This window comes from Drosophila serrata, unplaced genomic scaffold (assembly GCF_035046125.1).
Source record: "Drosophila serrata isolate PLE 108 unplaced genomic scaffold, ASM3504612v1 contig_184, whole genome shotgun sequence".
In the NCBI taxonomy this organism is placed as follows: domain Eukaryota; kingdom Metazoa; phylum Arthropoda; class Insecta; order Diptera; family Drosophilidae; genus Drosophila; species Drosophila serrata.
The window spans coordinates 6,401,035-6,416,407 of NW_028257082.1; the positions used below are offsets into that span (position 1 = coordinate 6,401,035).

A 15,373-nucleotide genomic window follows, 5' to 3' on the forward strand; every position below is an offset into this window, starting at 1 on the left:
CACAATTGTATCACTCCTGCTTACCTGCTGGTGGAATCCCGGGCAGACCCGCAAAGTGCGAGTAGGCCTCCAAGGGAAAGGCGCCCGCCGGATGCATCAGTCGCTCGTCCGATCTGTACGGCTGGAATCCGCTTCTGGCCAGAAGCTCTGGCTGCAGCGATGCCGTTTGCGGCGTGTGACTCAGTCGGGCTATCTTCTCCGGGGGCTGGGGCGAGGGCGGTGAGCGCTTCTTGCTGCTGGCCACTCTATCCTCGCCAGGCCGCTCGGAACCCACACGTCCCGCCACAGAATTTAGTGGTCCTGGACCCGCCGATGGCGGTGGTCCGCCTGCTCCTGAAGTGGGCACACTCCTGTCCCCACCCACATCGTCCTCTTTGTTGTCCGCCTGCTTGGCCAGCGTACGCAGTGCGGCGGCAAAGGAGCCACGACTACTGGCCGCCGATGCGGCACCGATGGCTCCTGGGGGCAGACCCACGCCAGCTGCCAGCTGCTGCTGCACTGCAGCGGCCACAGCCTGCTGCTGGGCCTGGTGCTGCTGCTGTGCCTGCTGGTGTTGCTGGTGGGAATGCTGCGGCGACGGGGTGCCAATGTGGTTGCTGGGCAGGGCATGGTTCAGCAGGGCATTGCTGCCGGCCGACGTGGGCGCCGGACTGCTGGCCACCGTGGATCCAGGCACACCGCCGCCACCACCACCACCGCCGCCACCAGGAGGCGTCTGCAGGTGGTGCGGCACTGGGATATGCGGCGCCGGGCTGGTGGCTGGTCGCTTTTGTCCAGCCTTTGGCGGCACTGTAAATGAAACAACGAAAACGAGTTAGTCTATGATGGGAGAGAGAGCGTTTCGCTTTACATTATCTTGCTAGTTTTATAAGCTAATGAAGGGATTTAATTTTTATATACAAATTTGCTTAAGTATTTGCAAAACCCATGAAGACACAAAATCCGATTTATATCATTATTTATTTTACAGGGTATTTAAATTTAAGTCAGAATCTTGCAAAGGAGTAAAGGAATCATTTCCGACCCTATAAATCATATATGTTCTTGATCTGCATCAACAGCCGAGTCGATTTAAACATGTTCGGAAGATTAAAAGAATTTCTCAACTTTTTTCAAAATTTTATAAGGGGTTAAATCATTAAAATTCTCGAAAATTGACAAAAATTTCATTTTTTAACATTTTTAATTTGGTATGCAGATTTATTAACCTCATCAAAACTAACACAGGACAGCTTTCCGATTTGAAATTAATGCATTTTTGGCTTAGTTATGGAATTTTTAAACTTTGATTTGTATAAAAAATAATATATGTATAAAAACACATGTAAATATCCATGAAAAAGTGCTAATTTGCCCGTTTTCTGAACGCTATAAAATGGGCAAAGAGCCTATGATTGCCAAAATTCGTATACTCTCCGATTCGTCATTAAAATGATTGTTAGTTAATAGCAGAAAGTTGAGAAATAAAACTTTGATTTGTTTCAAAAATAATGTAGAACAACAAACTTAAATTTCTATGGAAAAATGCAAATTTGGCCATTTTCTGAACGCCATAAAATGGTCAAAAAGCCCAAGACTGCCAAAATTCGTATACTCTTCGATTCGCCATGAAAATCCTAATTATTTCGTTACAAAAACACAAGAAAAAAAAAATTTGAAAATTTTAGCCAATTTTTGAGAATTTTAAAAGGGGTTACATCATTAAAATTCTCGAAAATTGACAAAAATTTCATTTTTTAACATTTTAAATTTGGTATGCAGATTTATTAACCTCATCAAAACTAACACAGGACAGCTTTCCGATTTGAAATTTATGCATTTTTGGCTTAGTTATGGAATTTTTAAACTTTGATTTGTATAAAAAATAATATATGTATAAAAACACATGTAAATATCCATGAAAAAGTGCTAATTTGCCCGTTTTCTGAACGCTATAAAATGGGCAAAGAGCCTATGATTGCCGAAATTCGTATACTCTCCGATTCGTCATTAAAATGATTGTTAGTTAATAGCAGAAAGTTGAGAAATAAAACTTTGATTTGTTTCAAAAATAATGTAGAACAACAAACTTAAATTTCTATGGAAAAATGCAAATTTGGCCATTTTCTGAACGCCATAAAATGGTCAAAAAGCCCAAGACTGCTAAAATTCGTATACTCTTCGATTCGCCATGAAAATCCTAGTTATTTAGTAACAAAAACACAAGAAAAATTTTTTTGAAAATTTTAGCCAATTTTTGAGAATTTTAAAAGGGGTTACATCATTAAAATTCTCGAAAATTGACAAAAATTTCATTTTTTAACATTTTAAATTTGGTATGCAGATTTATTAACCTCATCAAAACTAACACAGGACAGCTTTCCGATTTGAAATTAATGCATTTTTGGCTTAGTTATGGAATTTTTAAACTTTGATTTGTATAAAAAATAATATATGTATAAAAACGCATGTAAATATCCATGAAAAAGTGCTAATTTGCCCGTTTTCTGAACGCTATAAAATGGGCAAAGAGCCTTTGATTGCCAAAATTCGTATACTCTCCGATTCGTCATTAAAATGATTGTTAGTTAATAGCAGAAAGTTGAGAAATAAAACTTTGATTTGTTTGAAAAATAATGTAGAACAACAAACTTAAATTTCTATGGAAAAATGCAAATTTGGCCATTTTCTGAACGCCATAAAATGGTCAAAAAGCCCAAGACTGCCAAAATTCGTATACTCTTCGATTCGCCATGAAAATCCTAGTTATTTAGTAACAAAAACACAAGAAAATTTTTTTTGAAAATTTTAGCCAATTTTTGAGAATTTTAAAAGGGGTTACATAATTAAAATTCTCGAAAACTGACAAAAATTTCATTTTTTAACATTTTAAATTTGTTATGCAGATTTATTAACCTCATCAAAACTAACACAGGACAGCTTTCCGATTTGAAATTAATGCATTTTTGGCTTAGTTATGGAATTTTTAAACTTTGATTTGTATAAAAAATAATATATGTATAAAAACACATGTAAATATCCATGAAAAAGTGCTAATTTGCCCGTTTTCTGAACGCTATAAAATGGGCAAAGAGCCTATGATTGCCGAAATTCGTATACTCTCCGATTCGTCATTAAAATGATTGTTAGTTAATAGCAGAAAGTTGAGAAATAAAACTTTGATTTGTTTGAAAAATAATGTAGAACAACAAACTTAAATTTCTATGGAAAAATGCAAATTTGGCCATTTTCTGAACGCCATAAAATGGTCAAAAAGCCCAAGACTGCTAAAATTCGTATACTCTTCGATTCGCCATGAAAATCCTAGTTATTTAGTAACAAAAACACAAGAAAAATTTTTTTGAAAATTTTAGCCAATTTTTGAGAATTTTAAAAGGGGTTACATCATTAAAATTCTCGAAAATTGACAAAAATTTCATTTTTTAACATTTTAAATTTGGTATGCAGATTTATTAACCTCATCAAAACTAACACAGGACAGCTTTCCGATTTGAAATTAATGCATTTTTGGCTTAGTTATGGAATTTTTAAACTTTGATTTGTATAAAAAATAATATATGTATAAAAACGCATGTAAATATCCATGAAAAAGTGCTAATTTGCCCGTTTTCTGAACGCTATAAAATGGGCAAAGAGCCTTTGATTGCCAAAATTCGTATACTCTCCGATTCGTCATTAAAATGATTGTTAGTTAATAGCAGAAAGTTGAGAAATAAAACTTTGATTTGTTTGAAAAATAATGTAGAACAACAAACTTAAATTTCTATGGAAAAATGCAAATTTGGCCATTTTCTGAACGCCATAAAATGGTCAAAAAGCCCAAGACTGCCAAAATTCGTATACTCTTCGATTCGCCATGAAAATCCTAATTATTTCGTTACAAAAACACAAGAAAAAAAAAATTTGAAAATTTTAGCCAATTTTTGAGAATTTTAAAAGGGGTTACATCATTAGTTAGTTAATAGCAGAAAGTTGAGAAATAAAACTTTGATTTGTTTGAAAAATAATGTAGAACAACAAACTTAAATTTCTATGGAAAAATGCAAATTTGGCCATTTTCTGAACGCCATAAAATGGTCAAAAAGCCCAAGACTGCCAAAATTCGTATACTCTTCGATTCGCCATGAAAATCCTAGTTATTTAGTAACAAAAACACAAGAAAAATTTTTTTGAAAATTTTAGCCAATTTTTGAGAATTTTAAAAGGGGTTACATCATTAAAATTCTCGAAAATTGACAAAAATTTCATTTTTTAACATTTTAAATTTGGTATGCATTTTAATGCATTTTTGGCTTAGTTATGGAATTTTTAAACTTTGATTTGTATAAAAAATAATATATGTATAACAAGAAAGGAAGCTAACTTCGGCACGCCGAAGTTTATATACCCTTGCAGATAGAACTTCTATGAATAGGAATCCATACAATATAAATTATATATATTTGTGTTAAAAAACAATGAAGTAATACCTGCTTTCATTTCATTCACCTATACATATTATATTTGCAGTTTTACATTCACTGATTTGCATTTTTCCTCCACATCAAACGATCGTTTGTATGGCACCTATATGATATAGTCGTCCGATTTTCATGAAATTTGCCACAAAATTTAAGACTTATATAAAATGGCTATATCTCAAATTTGATGAAAATCAGCTGAAAACTAAAAAAGTTATAAATTTAATTGTATTAATTTCTCGATCGTTCCTATGGGAGCTATATGATATAGTAGTCCGATTTTTATAAAATTTCGTACAAAATTGAAGAGTATAGGAAAATGGCTATATCTCAAATTTGATTCAATTCTATTGAAAACTGAAAAAGTTAAAATTTTTGTTGTAAAAATTTTCCGGTCATTCCTATGGCAGCTATATGATATAGTCGTCCGATCCGGCCCGTTCCGACATATATACGAGTGAGAGTATATACAAGGCTAACTACAAAGTTTCATTCAGATAGCTTCAAAACTGAGAGACTAGTTTGCGTAGAAACGGACAGACGGACAGACGGACAGACGGACAGACGGACGGACGGACAGACGGACAGACGGACAGACGGACAGACGGACAGACGGACAGACGGACAGACGGACAGACGGACATGGCTAGATCGACTCGGCTGTTGATCCTGATCAAGAATATATATACTTTATATAGTCGGAGGTGCCTCCTTCACTGCGTTGCAAACTTCTGACTGAAATTATAATACCCTGCAAGGGTATAAAAACACATGTAAATATCCATGAAAAAGTGCTAATTTGCCCGTTTTCTGAACGCTATAAAATGGGCAAAGAGCCTATGATTGCCGAAATTCGTATACTCTCCGATTCGTCATTAAAATGATTGTTAGTTAATAGCAGAAAGTTGAGAAATAAAACTTTGATTTGTTTGAAAAATAATGTAGAACAACAAACTTAAATTTCTATGGAAAAATGCAAATTTGGCCATTTTCTGAACGCCATAAAATGGTCAATAAGCCCAAGACTGCCAAAATTCGTATACTCTTCGATTCGCAATGAAAATCTTAGTTATTTAGTAACAAAAACACAAGAAAAATTTTTTTGAAAATTTTAGCCAATTTTTGAGAATTTTAAAAGGGGTTACATCATTAAAATTCTCGAAAATTGACAAAAATTTCATTTTTTAACATTTTAAATTTGGTATGCAGATTTATTAACCTTATCAAAACTAACACAGGACAGCTTTCCGATTTGAAATTAATGCATTTTTGGCTTAGTTATGGAATTTTTAAACTTTGATTTGTATAAAAATTAATATATGTATAAAAACACATGTAAATATCCATGAAAAAGTGCTAATTTGCCCGTTTTCTGAACGCTATAAAATGGGCAAAGAGCCTATGATTGCCAAAATTCGTATACTCTCCGATTCGTCATTAAAATGATTGTTAGTTAATAGCAGAAAGTTGAGAAATAAAACTTTGATTTGTTTGAAAAATAATGTAGAACAACAAACTTAAATTTCTATGGAAAAATGCAAATTTGGCCATTTTCTGAACGCCATAAAATGGTCAATAAGCCCAAGACTGCCAAAATTCGTATACTCTTCGATTCGCCATGAAAATCCTAGTTATTTAGTAACAAAAACACAAGAAATTTTTTTTTGAAAATTTTAGCCAATTTTTGAGAATTTTAAAAGGGGTTACATCATTAAAATTCTCGAAAATTGACAAAAATTTCATTTTTTAACATTTTAAATTTGGTATGCAGATTTATTAACCTCATCAAAACTAACACAGGACAGCTTTCCGATTTGAAATTAATGCATTTTTGGCTTAGTTATGGAATTTTTAAACTTTGATTTGTATAAAAAATAATATATGTATAAAAACACATGTAAATATCCATGAAAAAGTGCTAATTTGCCCGTTTTCTGAACGCTATAAAATGGGCAAAGAGCCTATGATTGCCGAAATTCGTATACTCTCCGATTCGTCATTAAAATGATTGTTAGTTAATAGCAGAAAGTTGAGAAATAAAACTTTGATTTGTTTGAAAAATAATGTAGAACAACAAACTTAAATTTCTATGGAAAAATGCAAATTTGGCCATTTTCTGAACGCCATAAAATGGTCAATAAGCCCAAGACTGCCAAAATTCGTATACTCTTCGATTCGCAATGAAAATCCTAGTTATTTAGTAACAAAAACACAAGAAAATTTTTTTTAAAAATTTTAGCCAATTTTTGAGAATTTTAAAAGGGGTTACATCATTAAAATTCTCGAAAATTGACAAAAATTTCATTTTTTAACATTTTAAATTTGGTATGCAGATTTACTAACCTCGTCAAAACTAACACAGGACAGCTTTCCGATTTGAAATTAATGCATTTTTGGCTTAGTTATGGAATTTTTAAACTTTGATTTGTATAAAAAATAATATATGTATAAAAACACATGTAAATATCCATGAAAAAGTGCTAATTTGCCCGTTTTCTGAACGCTATAAAATGGGCAAAGAGCCTATGATTGCCAAAATTCGTATACTCTCCGATTCGTCATTAAAATGATTGTTAGTTAATAGCAGAAAGTTGAGAAATAAAACTTTGATTTGTTTGAAAAATAATGTAGAACAACAAACTTAAATTTCTATGGAAAAATGCAAATTTGTCCATTTTCTGAACGCCATAAAATGGTCAATAAGCCCAAGACTGCCAAAATTCGTATACTCTTCGATTCGCCATGAAAATCCTAGTTATTTAGTAACAAAAACACAAGAAAATTTTTTTTGAAAATTTTAGCCAATTTTTGAGAATTTTAAAAGGGGTTACATCATTAAAATTCTCGAAAATTGACAAAAATTTCATTTTTTAACATTTTAAATTTGGTATGCAGATTTATTAACCTCATCAAAACTAACACAGGACAGCTTTCCGATTTGAAATTAATGCATTTTTGGCTTAGTTATGGAATTTTTAAACTTTGATTTGTATAAAAAATAATATATGTATAAAAACACATGTAAATATCCATGAAAAAGTGCTAATTTGCCCGTTTTCTGAACGCTATAAAATGGGCAAAGAGCCTATGATTGCCGAAATTCGTATACTCTCCGATTCGTCATTAAAATGATTGTTAGTTAATAGCAGAAAGTTGAGAAATAAAACTTTGATTTGTTTGAAAAATAATGTAGAACAACAAACTTAAATTTCTATGGAAAAATGCAAATTTGGCCATTTTCTGAACGCCATAAAATGGTCAATAAGCCCAAGACTGCCAAAATTCGTATACTCTTCGATTCGCCATGAAAATCCTAGTTATTTAGTAACAAAAACACAAGAAAAAATTTTTTGAAAAGTTTAGCCAATTTTTGAGAATTTTAAAAGGGGTTACATCATTAAAATTCTCGAAAATTGACAAAAATTTCATTTTTTAACATTTTAAATTTGGTATGCAGATTTATTAACCTCATCAAAACTAACACAGGACAGCTTTCCGATTTGAAATTAATGCATTTTTGGCTTAGTTATGGAATTTTTAAACTTTGATTTGTATAAAAAATAATATATGTATAAAAACACATGTAAATATCCATGAAAAAGTGCTAATTTGCCCGTTTTCTGAACGCTATAAAATGGGCAAAAAGCCTATGATTGCCAAAACTCGTATACTCTCCGATTCGTCATTAAAATGATTGTTAGTTAATAGCAGAAAGTTGAGAAATAAAACTTTGATTTGTTTGAAAAATAATGTAGAACAACAAACTTAAATTTCTATGGAAAAATGCAAATTTGGCCATTTTCTGAACGCCATAAAATGGTCAAAAAGCCCAAGACTGCTAAAATTCGTATACTCTTCGATTCGCCATGAAAATCCTAGTTATTTAGTAACAAAAACACAAGAAAAAAAAATTTGAAAATTTTAGCCAATTTTTGAGAATTTTAAAAGGGGTTACATCATTAAAATTCTCGAAAATTGACAAAAATTTCATTTTTTAACATTTTAAATTTGGTATGCAGATTTATTAACCTCATCAAAACTAACACAGGACAGCTTTCCGATTTGAAATTAATGCATTTTTGGCTTAGTTATGGAATTTTTAAACTTTGATTTGTATAAAAAATAATATATGTATAAAAACGCATGTAAATATCCATGAAAAAGTGCTAATTTGCCCGTTTTCTGAACGCTATAAAATGGGCAAAGAGCCTTTGATTGCCAAAATTCGTATACTCTCCGATTCGTCATTAAAATGATTGTTAGTTAATAGCAGAAAGTTGAGAAATAAAACTTTGATTTGTTTGAAAAATAATGTAGAACAACAAACTTAAATTTCTATGGAAAAATGCAAATTTGGCCATTTTCTGAACGCCATAAAATGGTCAAAAAGCCCAAGACTGCCAAAATTCGTATACTCTTCGATTCGCCATGAAAATCCTAGTTATTTAGTAACAAAAACACAAGAAAAATTTTTTTGAAAATTTTAGCCAATTTTTGAGAATTTTAAAAGGGGTTACATAATTAAAATTCTCGAAAACTGACAAAAATTTCATTTTTTAACATTTTAAATTTGTTATGCAGATTTATTAACCTCATCAAAACTAACACAGGACAGCTTTCCGATTTGAAATTAATGCATTTTTGGCTTAGTTATGGAATTTTTAAACTTTGATTTGTATAAAAAATAATATATGTATAAAAACACATGTAAATATCCATGAAAAAGTGCTAATTTGCCCGTTTTCTGAACGCTATAAAATGGGCAAAGAGCCTATGATTGCCGAAATTCGTATACTCTCCGATTCGTCATTAAAATGATTGTTAGTTAATAGCAGAAAGTTGAGAAATAAAACTTTGATTTGTTTGAAAAATAATGTAGAACAACAAACTTAAATTTCTATGGAAAAATGCAAATTTGGCCATTTTCTGAACGCCATAAAATGGTCAATAAGCCCAAGACTGCCAAAATTCGTATACTCTTCGATTCGCCATGAAAATCCTAGTTATTTAGTAACAAAAACACAAGAAATTTTTTTTTGAAAATTTTAGCCAATTTTTGAGAATTTTAAAAGGGGTTACATCATTAAAATTCTCGAAAATTGACAAAAATTTCATTTTTTAACATTTTAAATTTGGTATGCAGATTTATTAACCTCATCAAAACTAACACAGGACAGCTTTCCGATTTGAAATTAATGCATTTTTGGCTTAGTTATGGAATTTTTAAACTTTGATTTGTATAAAAAATAATATATGTATAAAAACACATGTAAATATCCATGAAAAAGTGCTAATTTGCCCGTTTTCTGAACGCTATAAAATGGGCAAAGAGCCTATGATTGCCGAAATTCGTATACTCTCCGATTCGTCATTAAAATGATTGTTAGTTAATAGCAGAAAGTTGAGAAATAAAACTTTGATTTGTTTGAAAAATAATGTAGAACAACAAACTTAAATTTCTATGGAAAAATGCAAATTTGGCCATTTTCTGAACGCCATAAAATGGTCAATAAGCCCAAGACTGCCAAAATTCGTATACTCTTCGATTCGCAATGAAAATCCTAGTTATTTAGTAACAAAAACACAAGAAAATTTTTTTTAAAAATTTTAGCCAATTTTTGAGAATTTTAAAAGGGGTTACATCATTAAAATTCTCGAAAATTGACAAAAATTTCATTTTTTAACATTTTAAATTTGGTATGCAGATTTACTAACCTCGTCAAAACTAACACAGGACAGCTTTCCGATTTGAAATTAATGCATTTTTGGCTTAGTTATGGAATTTTTAAACTTTGATTTGTATAAAAAATAATATATGTATAAAAACACATGTAAATATCCATGAAAAAGTGCTAATTTGCCCGTTTTCTGAACGCTATAAAATGGGCAAAGAGCCTATGATTGCCAAAATTCGTATACTCTCCGATTCGTCATTAAAATGATTGTTAGTTAATAGCAGAAAGTTGAGAAATAAAACTTTGATTTGTTTGAAAAATAATGTAGAACAACAAACTTAAATTTCTATGGAAAAATGCAAATTTGTCCATTTTCTGAACGCCATAAAATGGTCAATAAGCCCAAGACTGCCAAAATTCGTATACTCTTCGATTCGCCATGAAAATCCTAGTTATTTAGTAACAAAAACACAAGAAAATTTTTTTTGAAAATTTTAGCCAATTTTTGAGAATTTTAAAAGGGGTTACATCATTAAAATTCTCGAAAATTGACAAAAATTTCATTTTTTAACATTTTAAATTTGGTATGCAGATTTATTAACCTCATCAAAACTAACACAGGACAGCTTTCCGATTTGAAATTAATGCATTTTTGGCTTAGTTATGGAATTTTTAAACTTTGATTTGTATAAAAAATAATATATGTATAAAAACACATGTAAATATCCATGAAAAAGTGCTAATTTGCCCGTTTTCTGAACGCTATAAAATGGGCAAAGAGCCTATGATTGCCGAAATTCGTATACTCTCCGATTCGTCATTAAAATGATTGTTAGTTAATAGCAGAAAGTTGAGAAATAAAACTTTGATTTGTTTGAAAAATAATGTAGAACAACAAACTTAAATTTCTATGGAAAAATGCAAATTTGGCCATTTTCTGAACGCCATAAAATGGTCAATAAGCCCAAGACTGCCAAAATTCGTATACTCTTCGATTCGCCATGAAAATCCTAGTTATTTAGTAACAAAAACACAAGAAAAAATTTTTTGAAAAGTTTAGCCAATTTTTGAGAATTTTAAAAGGGGTTACATCATTAAAATTCTCGAAAATTGACAAAAATTTCATTTTTTAACATTTTAAATTTGGTATGCAGATTTATTAACCTCATCAAAACTAACACAGGACAGCTTTCCGATTTGAAATTAATGCATTTTTGGCTTAGTTATGGAATTTTTAAACTTTGATTTGTATAAAAAATAATATATGTATAAAAACACATGTAAATATCCATGAAAAAGTGCTAATTTGCCCGTTTTCTGAACGCTATAAAATGGGCAAAAAGCCTATGATTGCCAAAACTCGTATACTCTCCGATTCGTCATTAAAATGATTGTTAGTTAATAGCAGAAAGTTGAGAAATAAAACTTTGATTTGTTTGAAAAATAATGTAGAACAACAAACTTAAATTTCTATGGAAAAATGCAAATTTGGCCATTTTCTGAACGCCATAAAATGGTCAAAAAGCCCAAGACTGCTAAAATTCGTATACTCTTCGATTCGCCATGAAAATCCTAGTTATTTAGTAACAAAAACACAAGAAAAAAAAATTTGAAAATTTTAGCCAATTTTTGAGAATTTTAAAAGGGGTTACATCATTAAAATTCTCGAAAATTGACAAAAATTTCATTTTTTAACATTTTAAATTTGGTATGCAGATTTATTAACCTCATCAAAACTAACACAGGACAGCTTTCCGATTTGAAATTAATGCATTTTTGGCTTAGTTATGGAATTTTTAAACTTTGATTTGTATAAAAAATAATATATGTATAAAAACGCATGTAAATATCCATGAAAAAGTGCTAATTTGCCCGTTTTCTGAACGCTATAAAATGGGCAAAGAGCCTTTGATTGCCAAAATTCGTATACTCTCCGATTCGTCATTAAAATGATTGTTAGTTAATAGCAGAAAGTTGAGAAATAAAACTTTGATTTGTTTGAAAAATAATGTAGAACAACAAACTTAAATTTCTATGGAAAAATGCAAATTTGGCCATTTTCTGAACGCCATAAAATGGTCAAAAAGCCCAAGACTGCCAAAATTCGTATACTCTTCGATTCGCCATGAAAATCCTAGTTATTTAGTAACAAAAACACAAGAAAATTTTTTTTGAAAATTTTAGCCAATTTTTGAGAATTTTAAAAGGGGTTACATAATTAAAATTCTCGAAAACTGACAAAAATTTCATTTTTTAACATTTTAAATTTGTTATGCAGATTTATTAACCTCATCAAAACTAACACAGGACAGCTTTCCGATTTGAAATTAATGCATTTTTGGCTTAGTTATGGAATTTTTAAACTTTGATTTGTATAAAAAATAATATATGTATAAAAACACATGTAAATATCCATGAAAAAGTGCTAATTTGCCCGTTTTCTGAACGCTATAAAATGGGCAAAGAGCCTATGATTGCCGAAATTCGTATACTCTCCGATTCGTCATTAAAATGATTGTTAGTTAATAGCAGAAAGTTGAGAAATAAAACTTTGATTTGTTTGAAAAATAATGTAGAACAACAAACTTAAATTTCTATGGAAAAATGCAAATTTGGCCATTTTCTGAACGCCATAAAATGGTCAAAAAGCCCAAGACTGCCAAAATTCGTATACTCTTCGATTCGCCATGAAAATCCTAATTATTTAGTTACAAAAACACAAGAAAAATATATTTTGAAAATTTTAGCCAATTTTTGAGAATTTTAAAAGGGGTTACATCATTAAAATTCTCGAAAATTGACAAAAATTTCATTTTTTAACATTTTAAATTTGGTATGCAGATTTATTAACCTCATCAAAACTAACACAGGACAGCTTTCCGATTTGAAATTAATGCATTTTTGGCTTAGTTATGGAATTTTTAAACTTTGATTTGTATAAAAAATAATATATGTATAAAAACACATGTAAATATCCATGAAAAAGTGCTAATTTGCCCGTTTTCTGAACGCTATAAAATGGGCAAAGAGCCTATGATTGCCGAAATTCGTATACTCTCCGATTCGTCATTAAAATGATTGTTAGTTAATAGCAGAAAGTTGAGAAATAAAACTTTGATTTGTTTGAAAAATAATGTAGAACAACAAACTTAAATTTCTATGGAAAAATGCAAATTTGGCCATTTTCTGAACGCCATAAAATGGTCAATAAGCCCAAGACTGCCAAAATTCGTATACTCTTCGATTCGCAATGAAAATCCTAGTTATTTAGTAACAAAAACACAGGAAAAATTTTTTTGAAAATTTTAGCCAATTTTTGAGAATTTTAAAAGGGGTTACATCATTAAAATTCTCGAAAATTGACAAAAATTTCATTTTTTAACATTTTAAATTTGGTATGCAGATTTATTAACCTTATCAAAACTAACACAGGACAGCTTTCCGATTTGAAATTAATGCATTTTTGGCTTAGTTATGGAATTTTTAAACTTTGATTTGTATAAAAAATAATATATGTATAAAAACACATGTAAATATCCATGAAAAAGTGCTAATTTGCCCGTTTTCTGAACGCTATAAAATGGGCAAAGAGCCTATGATTGCCAAAATTCGTATACTCTCCGATTCGTCATTAAAATGATTGTTAGTTAATAGCAGAAAGTTGAGAAATAAAACTTTGATTTGTTTGAAAAATAATGTAGAACAACAAACTTAAATTTCTATGGAAAAATGCAAATTTGGCCATTTTCTGAACGCCATAAAATGGTCAATAAGCCCAAGACTGCCAAAATTCGTATACTCTTCGATTCGCCATGAAAATCCTAGTTATTTAGTAACAAAAACACAAGAAAAAAATTTTTGAAAATTTTAGCCAATTTTTGAGAATTTTAAAAGGGGTTACATAATTAAAATTCTCGAAAACTGACAAAAATTTCATTTTTTAACATTTTAAATTTGTTATGCAGATTTATTAACCTCATCAAAACTAACACAGGACAGCTTTCCGATTTGAAATTAATGCATTTTTGGCTTAGTTATGGAATTTTTAAACTTTGATTTGTATAAAAAATAATATATGTATAAAAACACATGTAAATATCCATGAAAAAGTGCTAATTTGCCCGTTTTCTGAACGCTATAAAATGGGCAAAGAGCCTATGATTGCCGAAATTCGTATACTCTCCGATTCGTCATTAAAATGATTGTTAGTTAATAGCAGAAAGTTGAGAAATAAAACTTTGATTTGTTTGAAAAATAATGTAGAACAACAAACTTAAATTTCTATGGAAAAATGCAAATTTGGCCATTTTCTGAACGCCATAAAATGGTCAATAAGCCCAAGACTGCCAAAATTCGTATACTCTTCGATTCGCAATGAAAATCTTAGTTATTTAGTAACAAAAACACAAGAAAATTTTTTTTGAAAATTTTAGCCAATTTTTGAGAATTTTAAAAGGGGTTACATCATTAAAATTCTCGAAAATTGACAAAAATTTCATTTTTTAACATTTTAAATTTGGTATGCAGATTTATTAACCTCATCAAAACTAACACAGGACAGCTTTCCGATTTGAAATTAATGCATTTTTGGCTTAGTTATGGAATTTTTAAACTTTGATTTGTATAAAAAATAATATATGTATAAAAACACATGTAAATATCCATGAAAAAGTGCTAATTTGCCCGTTTTCTGAACGCTATAAAATGGGCAAAGAGCCTATGATTGCCGAAATTCGTATACTCTCCGATTCGTCATTAAAATGATTGTTAGTTAATAGCAGAAAGTTGAGAAATAAAACTTTGATTTGTTTGAAAAATAATGTAGAACAACAAACTTAAATTTCAATGGAAAAATGCAAATTTGGCCATTTTCTGAACGCCATAAAATGGTCAATAAGCCCAAGACTGCCAAAATTCGTATACTCTTCGGTTCGCAATGAAAATCCTAGTTATTTAGTAACAAAAACACAGGAAAATTTTTTTTGAAAATTTTAGCCAATTTTTGAGAATTTTAAAAGGGGTTACATCATTAAAATTCTCGAAAATTGACAAAAATTTCATTTTTTAACATTTTAAATTTGGTATGCAGATTTATTAACCTTATCAAAACTAACACAGGACAGCTTTCCGATTTGAAATTAATGCATTTTTGGCTTAGTTATGGAATTTTTAAACTTTGATTTGTATAAAAAATAATATATGTATAAAAACACATGTAAATATCCATGAAAAAGTGCT

The 15,373-nt window shown here is 30.4% G+C and overlaps 1 protein-coding gene across 7 annotated transcripts in view; it reads right to left on the minus strand.

Moving 5' to 3' along the window:
* px (MAP7 domain-containing protein plexus) overlaps positions 1-15,373 on the minus strand; it is a 102,882-nt gene that overhangs the window by 4,657 nt on the left and 82,852 nt on the right. For all 7 annotated transcript variants that reach the window (XM_086828528.1, XM_020948488.2, XM_086828526.1 and 4 more), the window contains one exon: positions 25-789. In XM_086828528.1, coding sequence (XP_086684654.1) covers positions 25-789 — 765 coding nt within the window. The remainder of the gene's footprint in view (positions 1-24; positions 790-15,373) is intronic.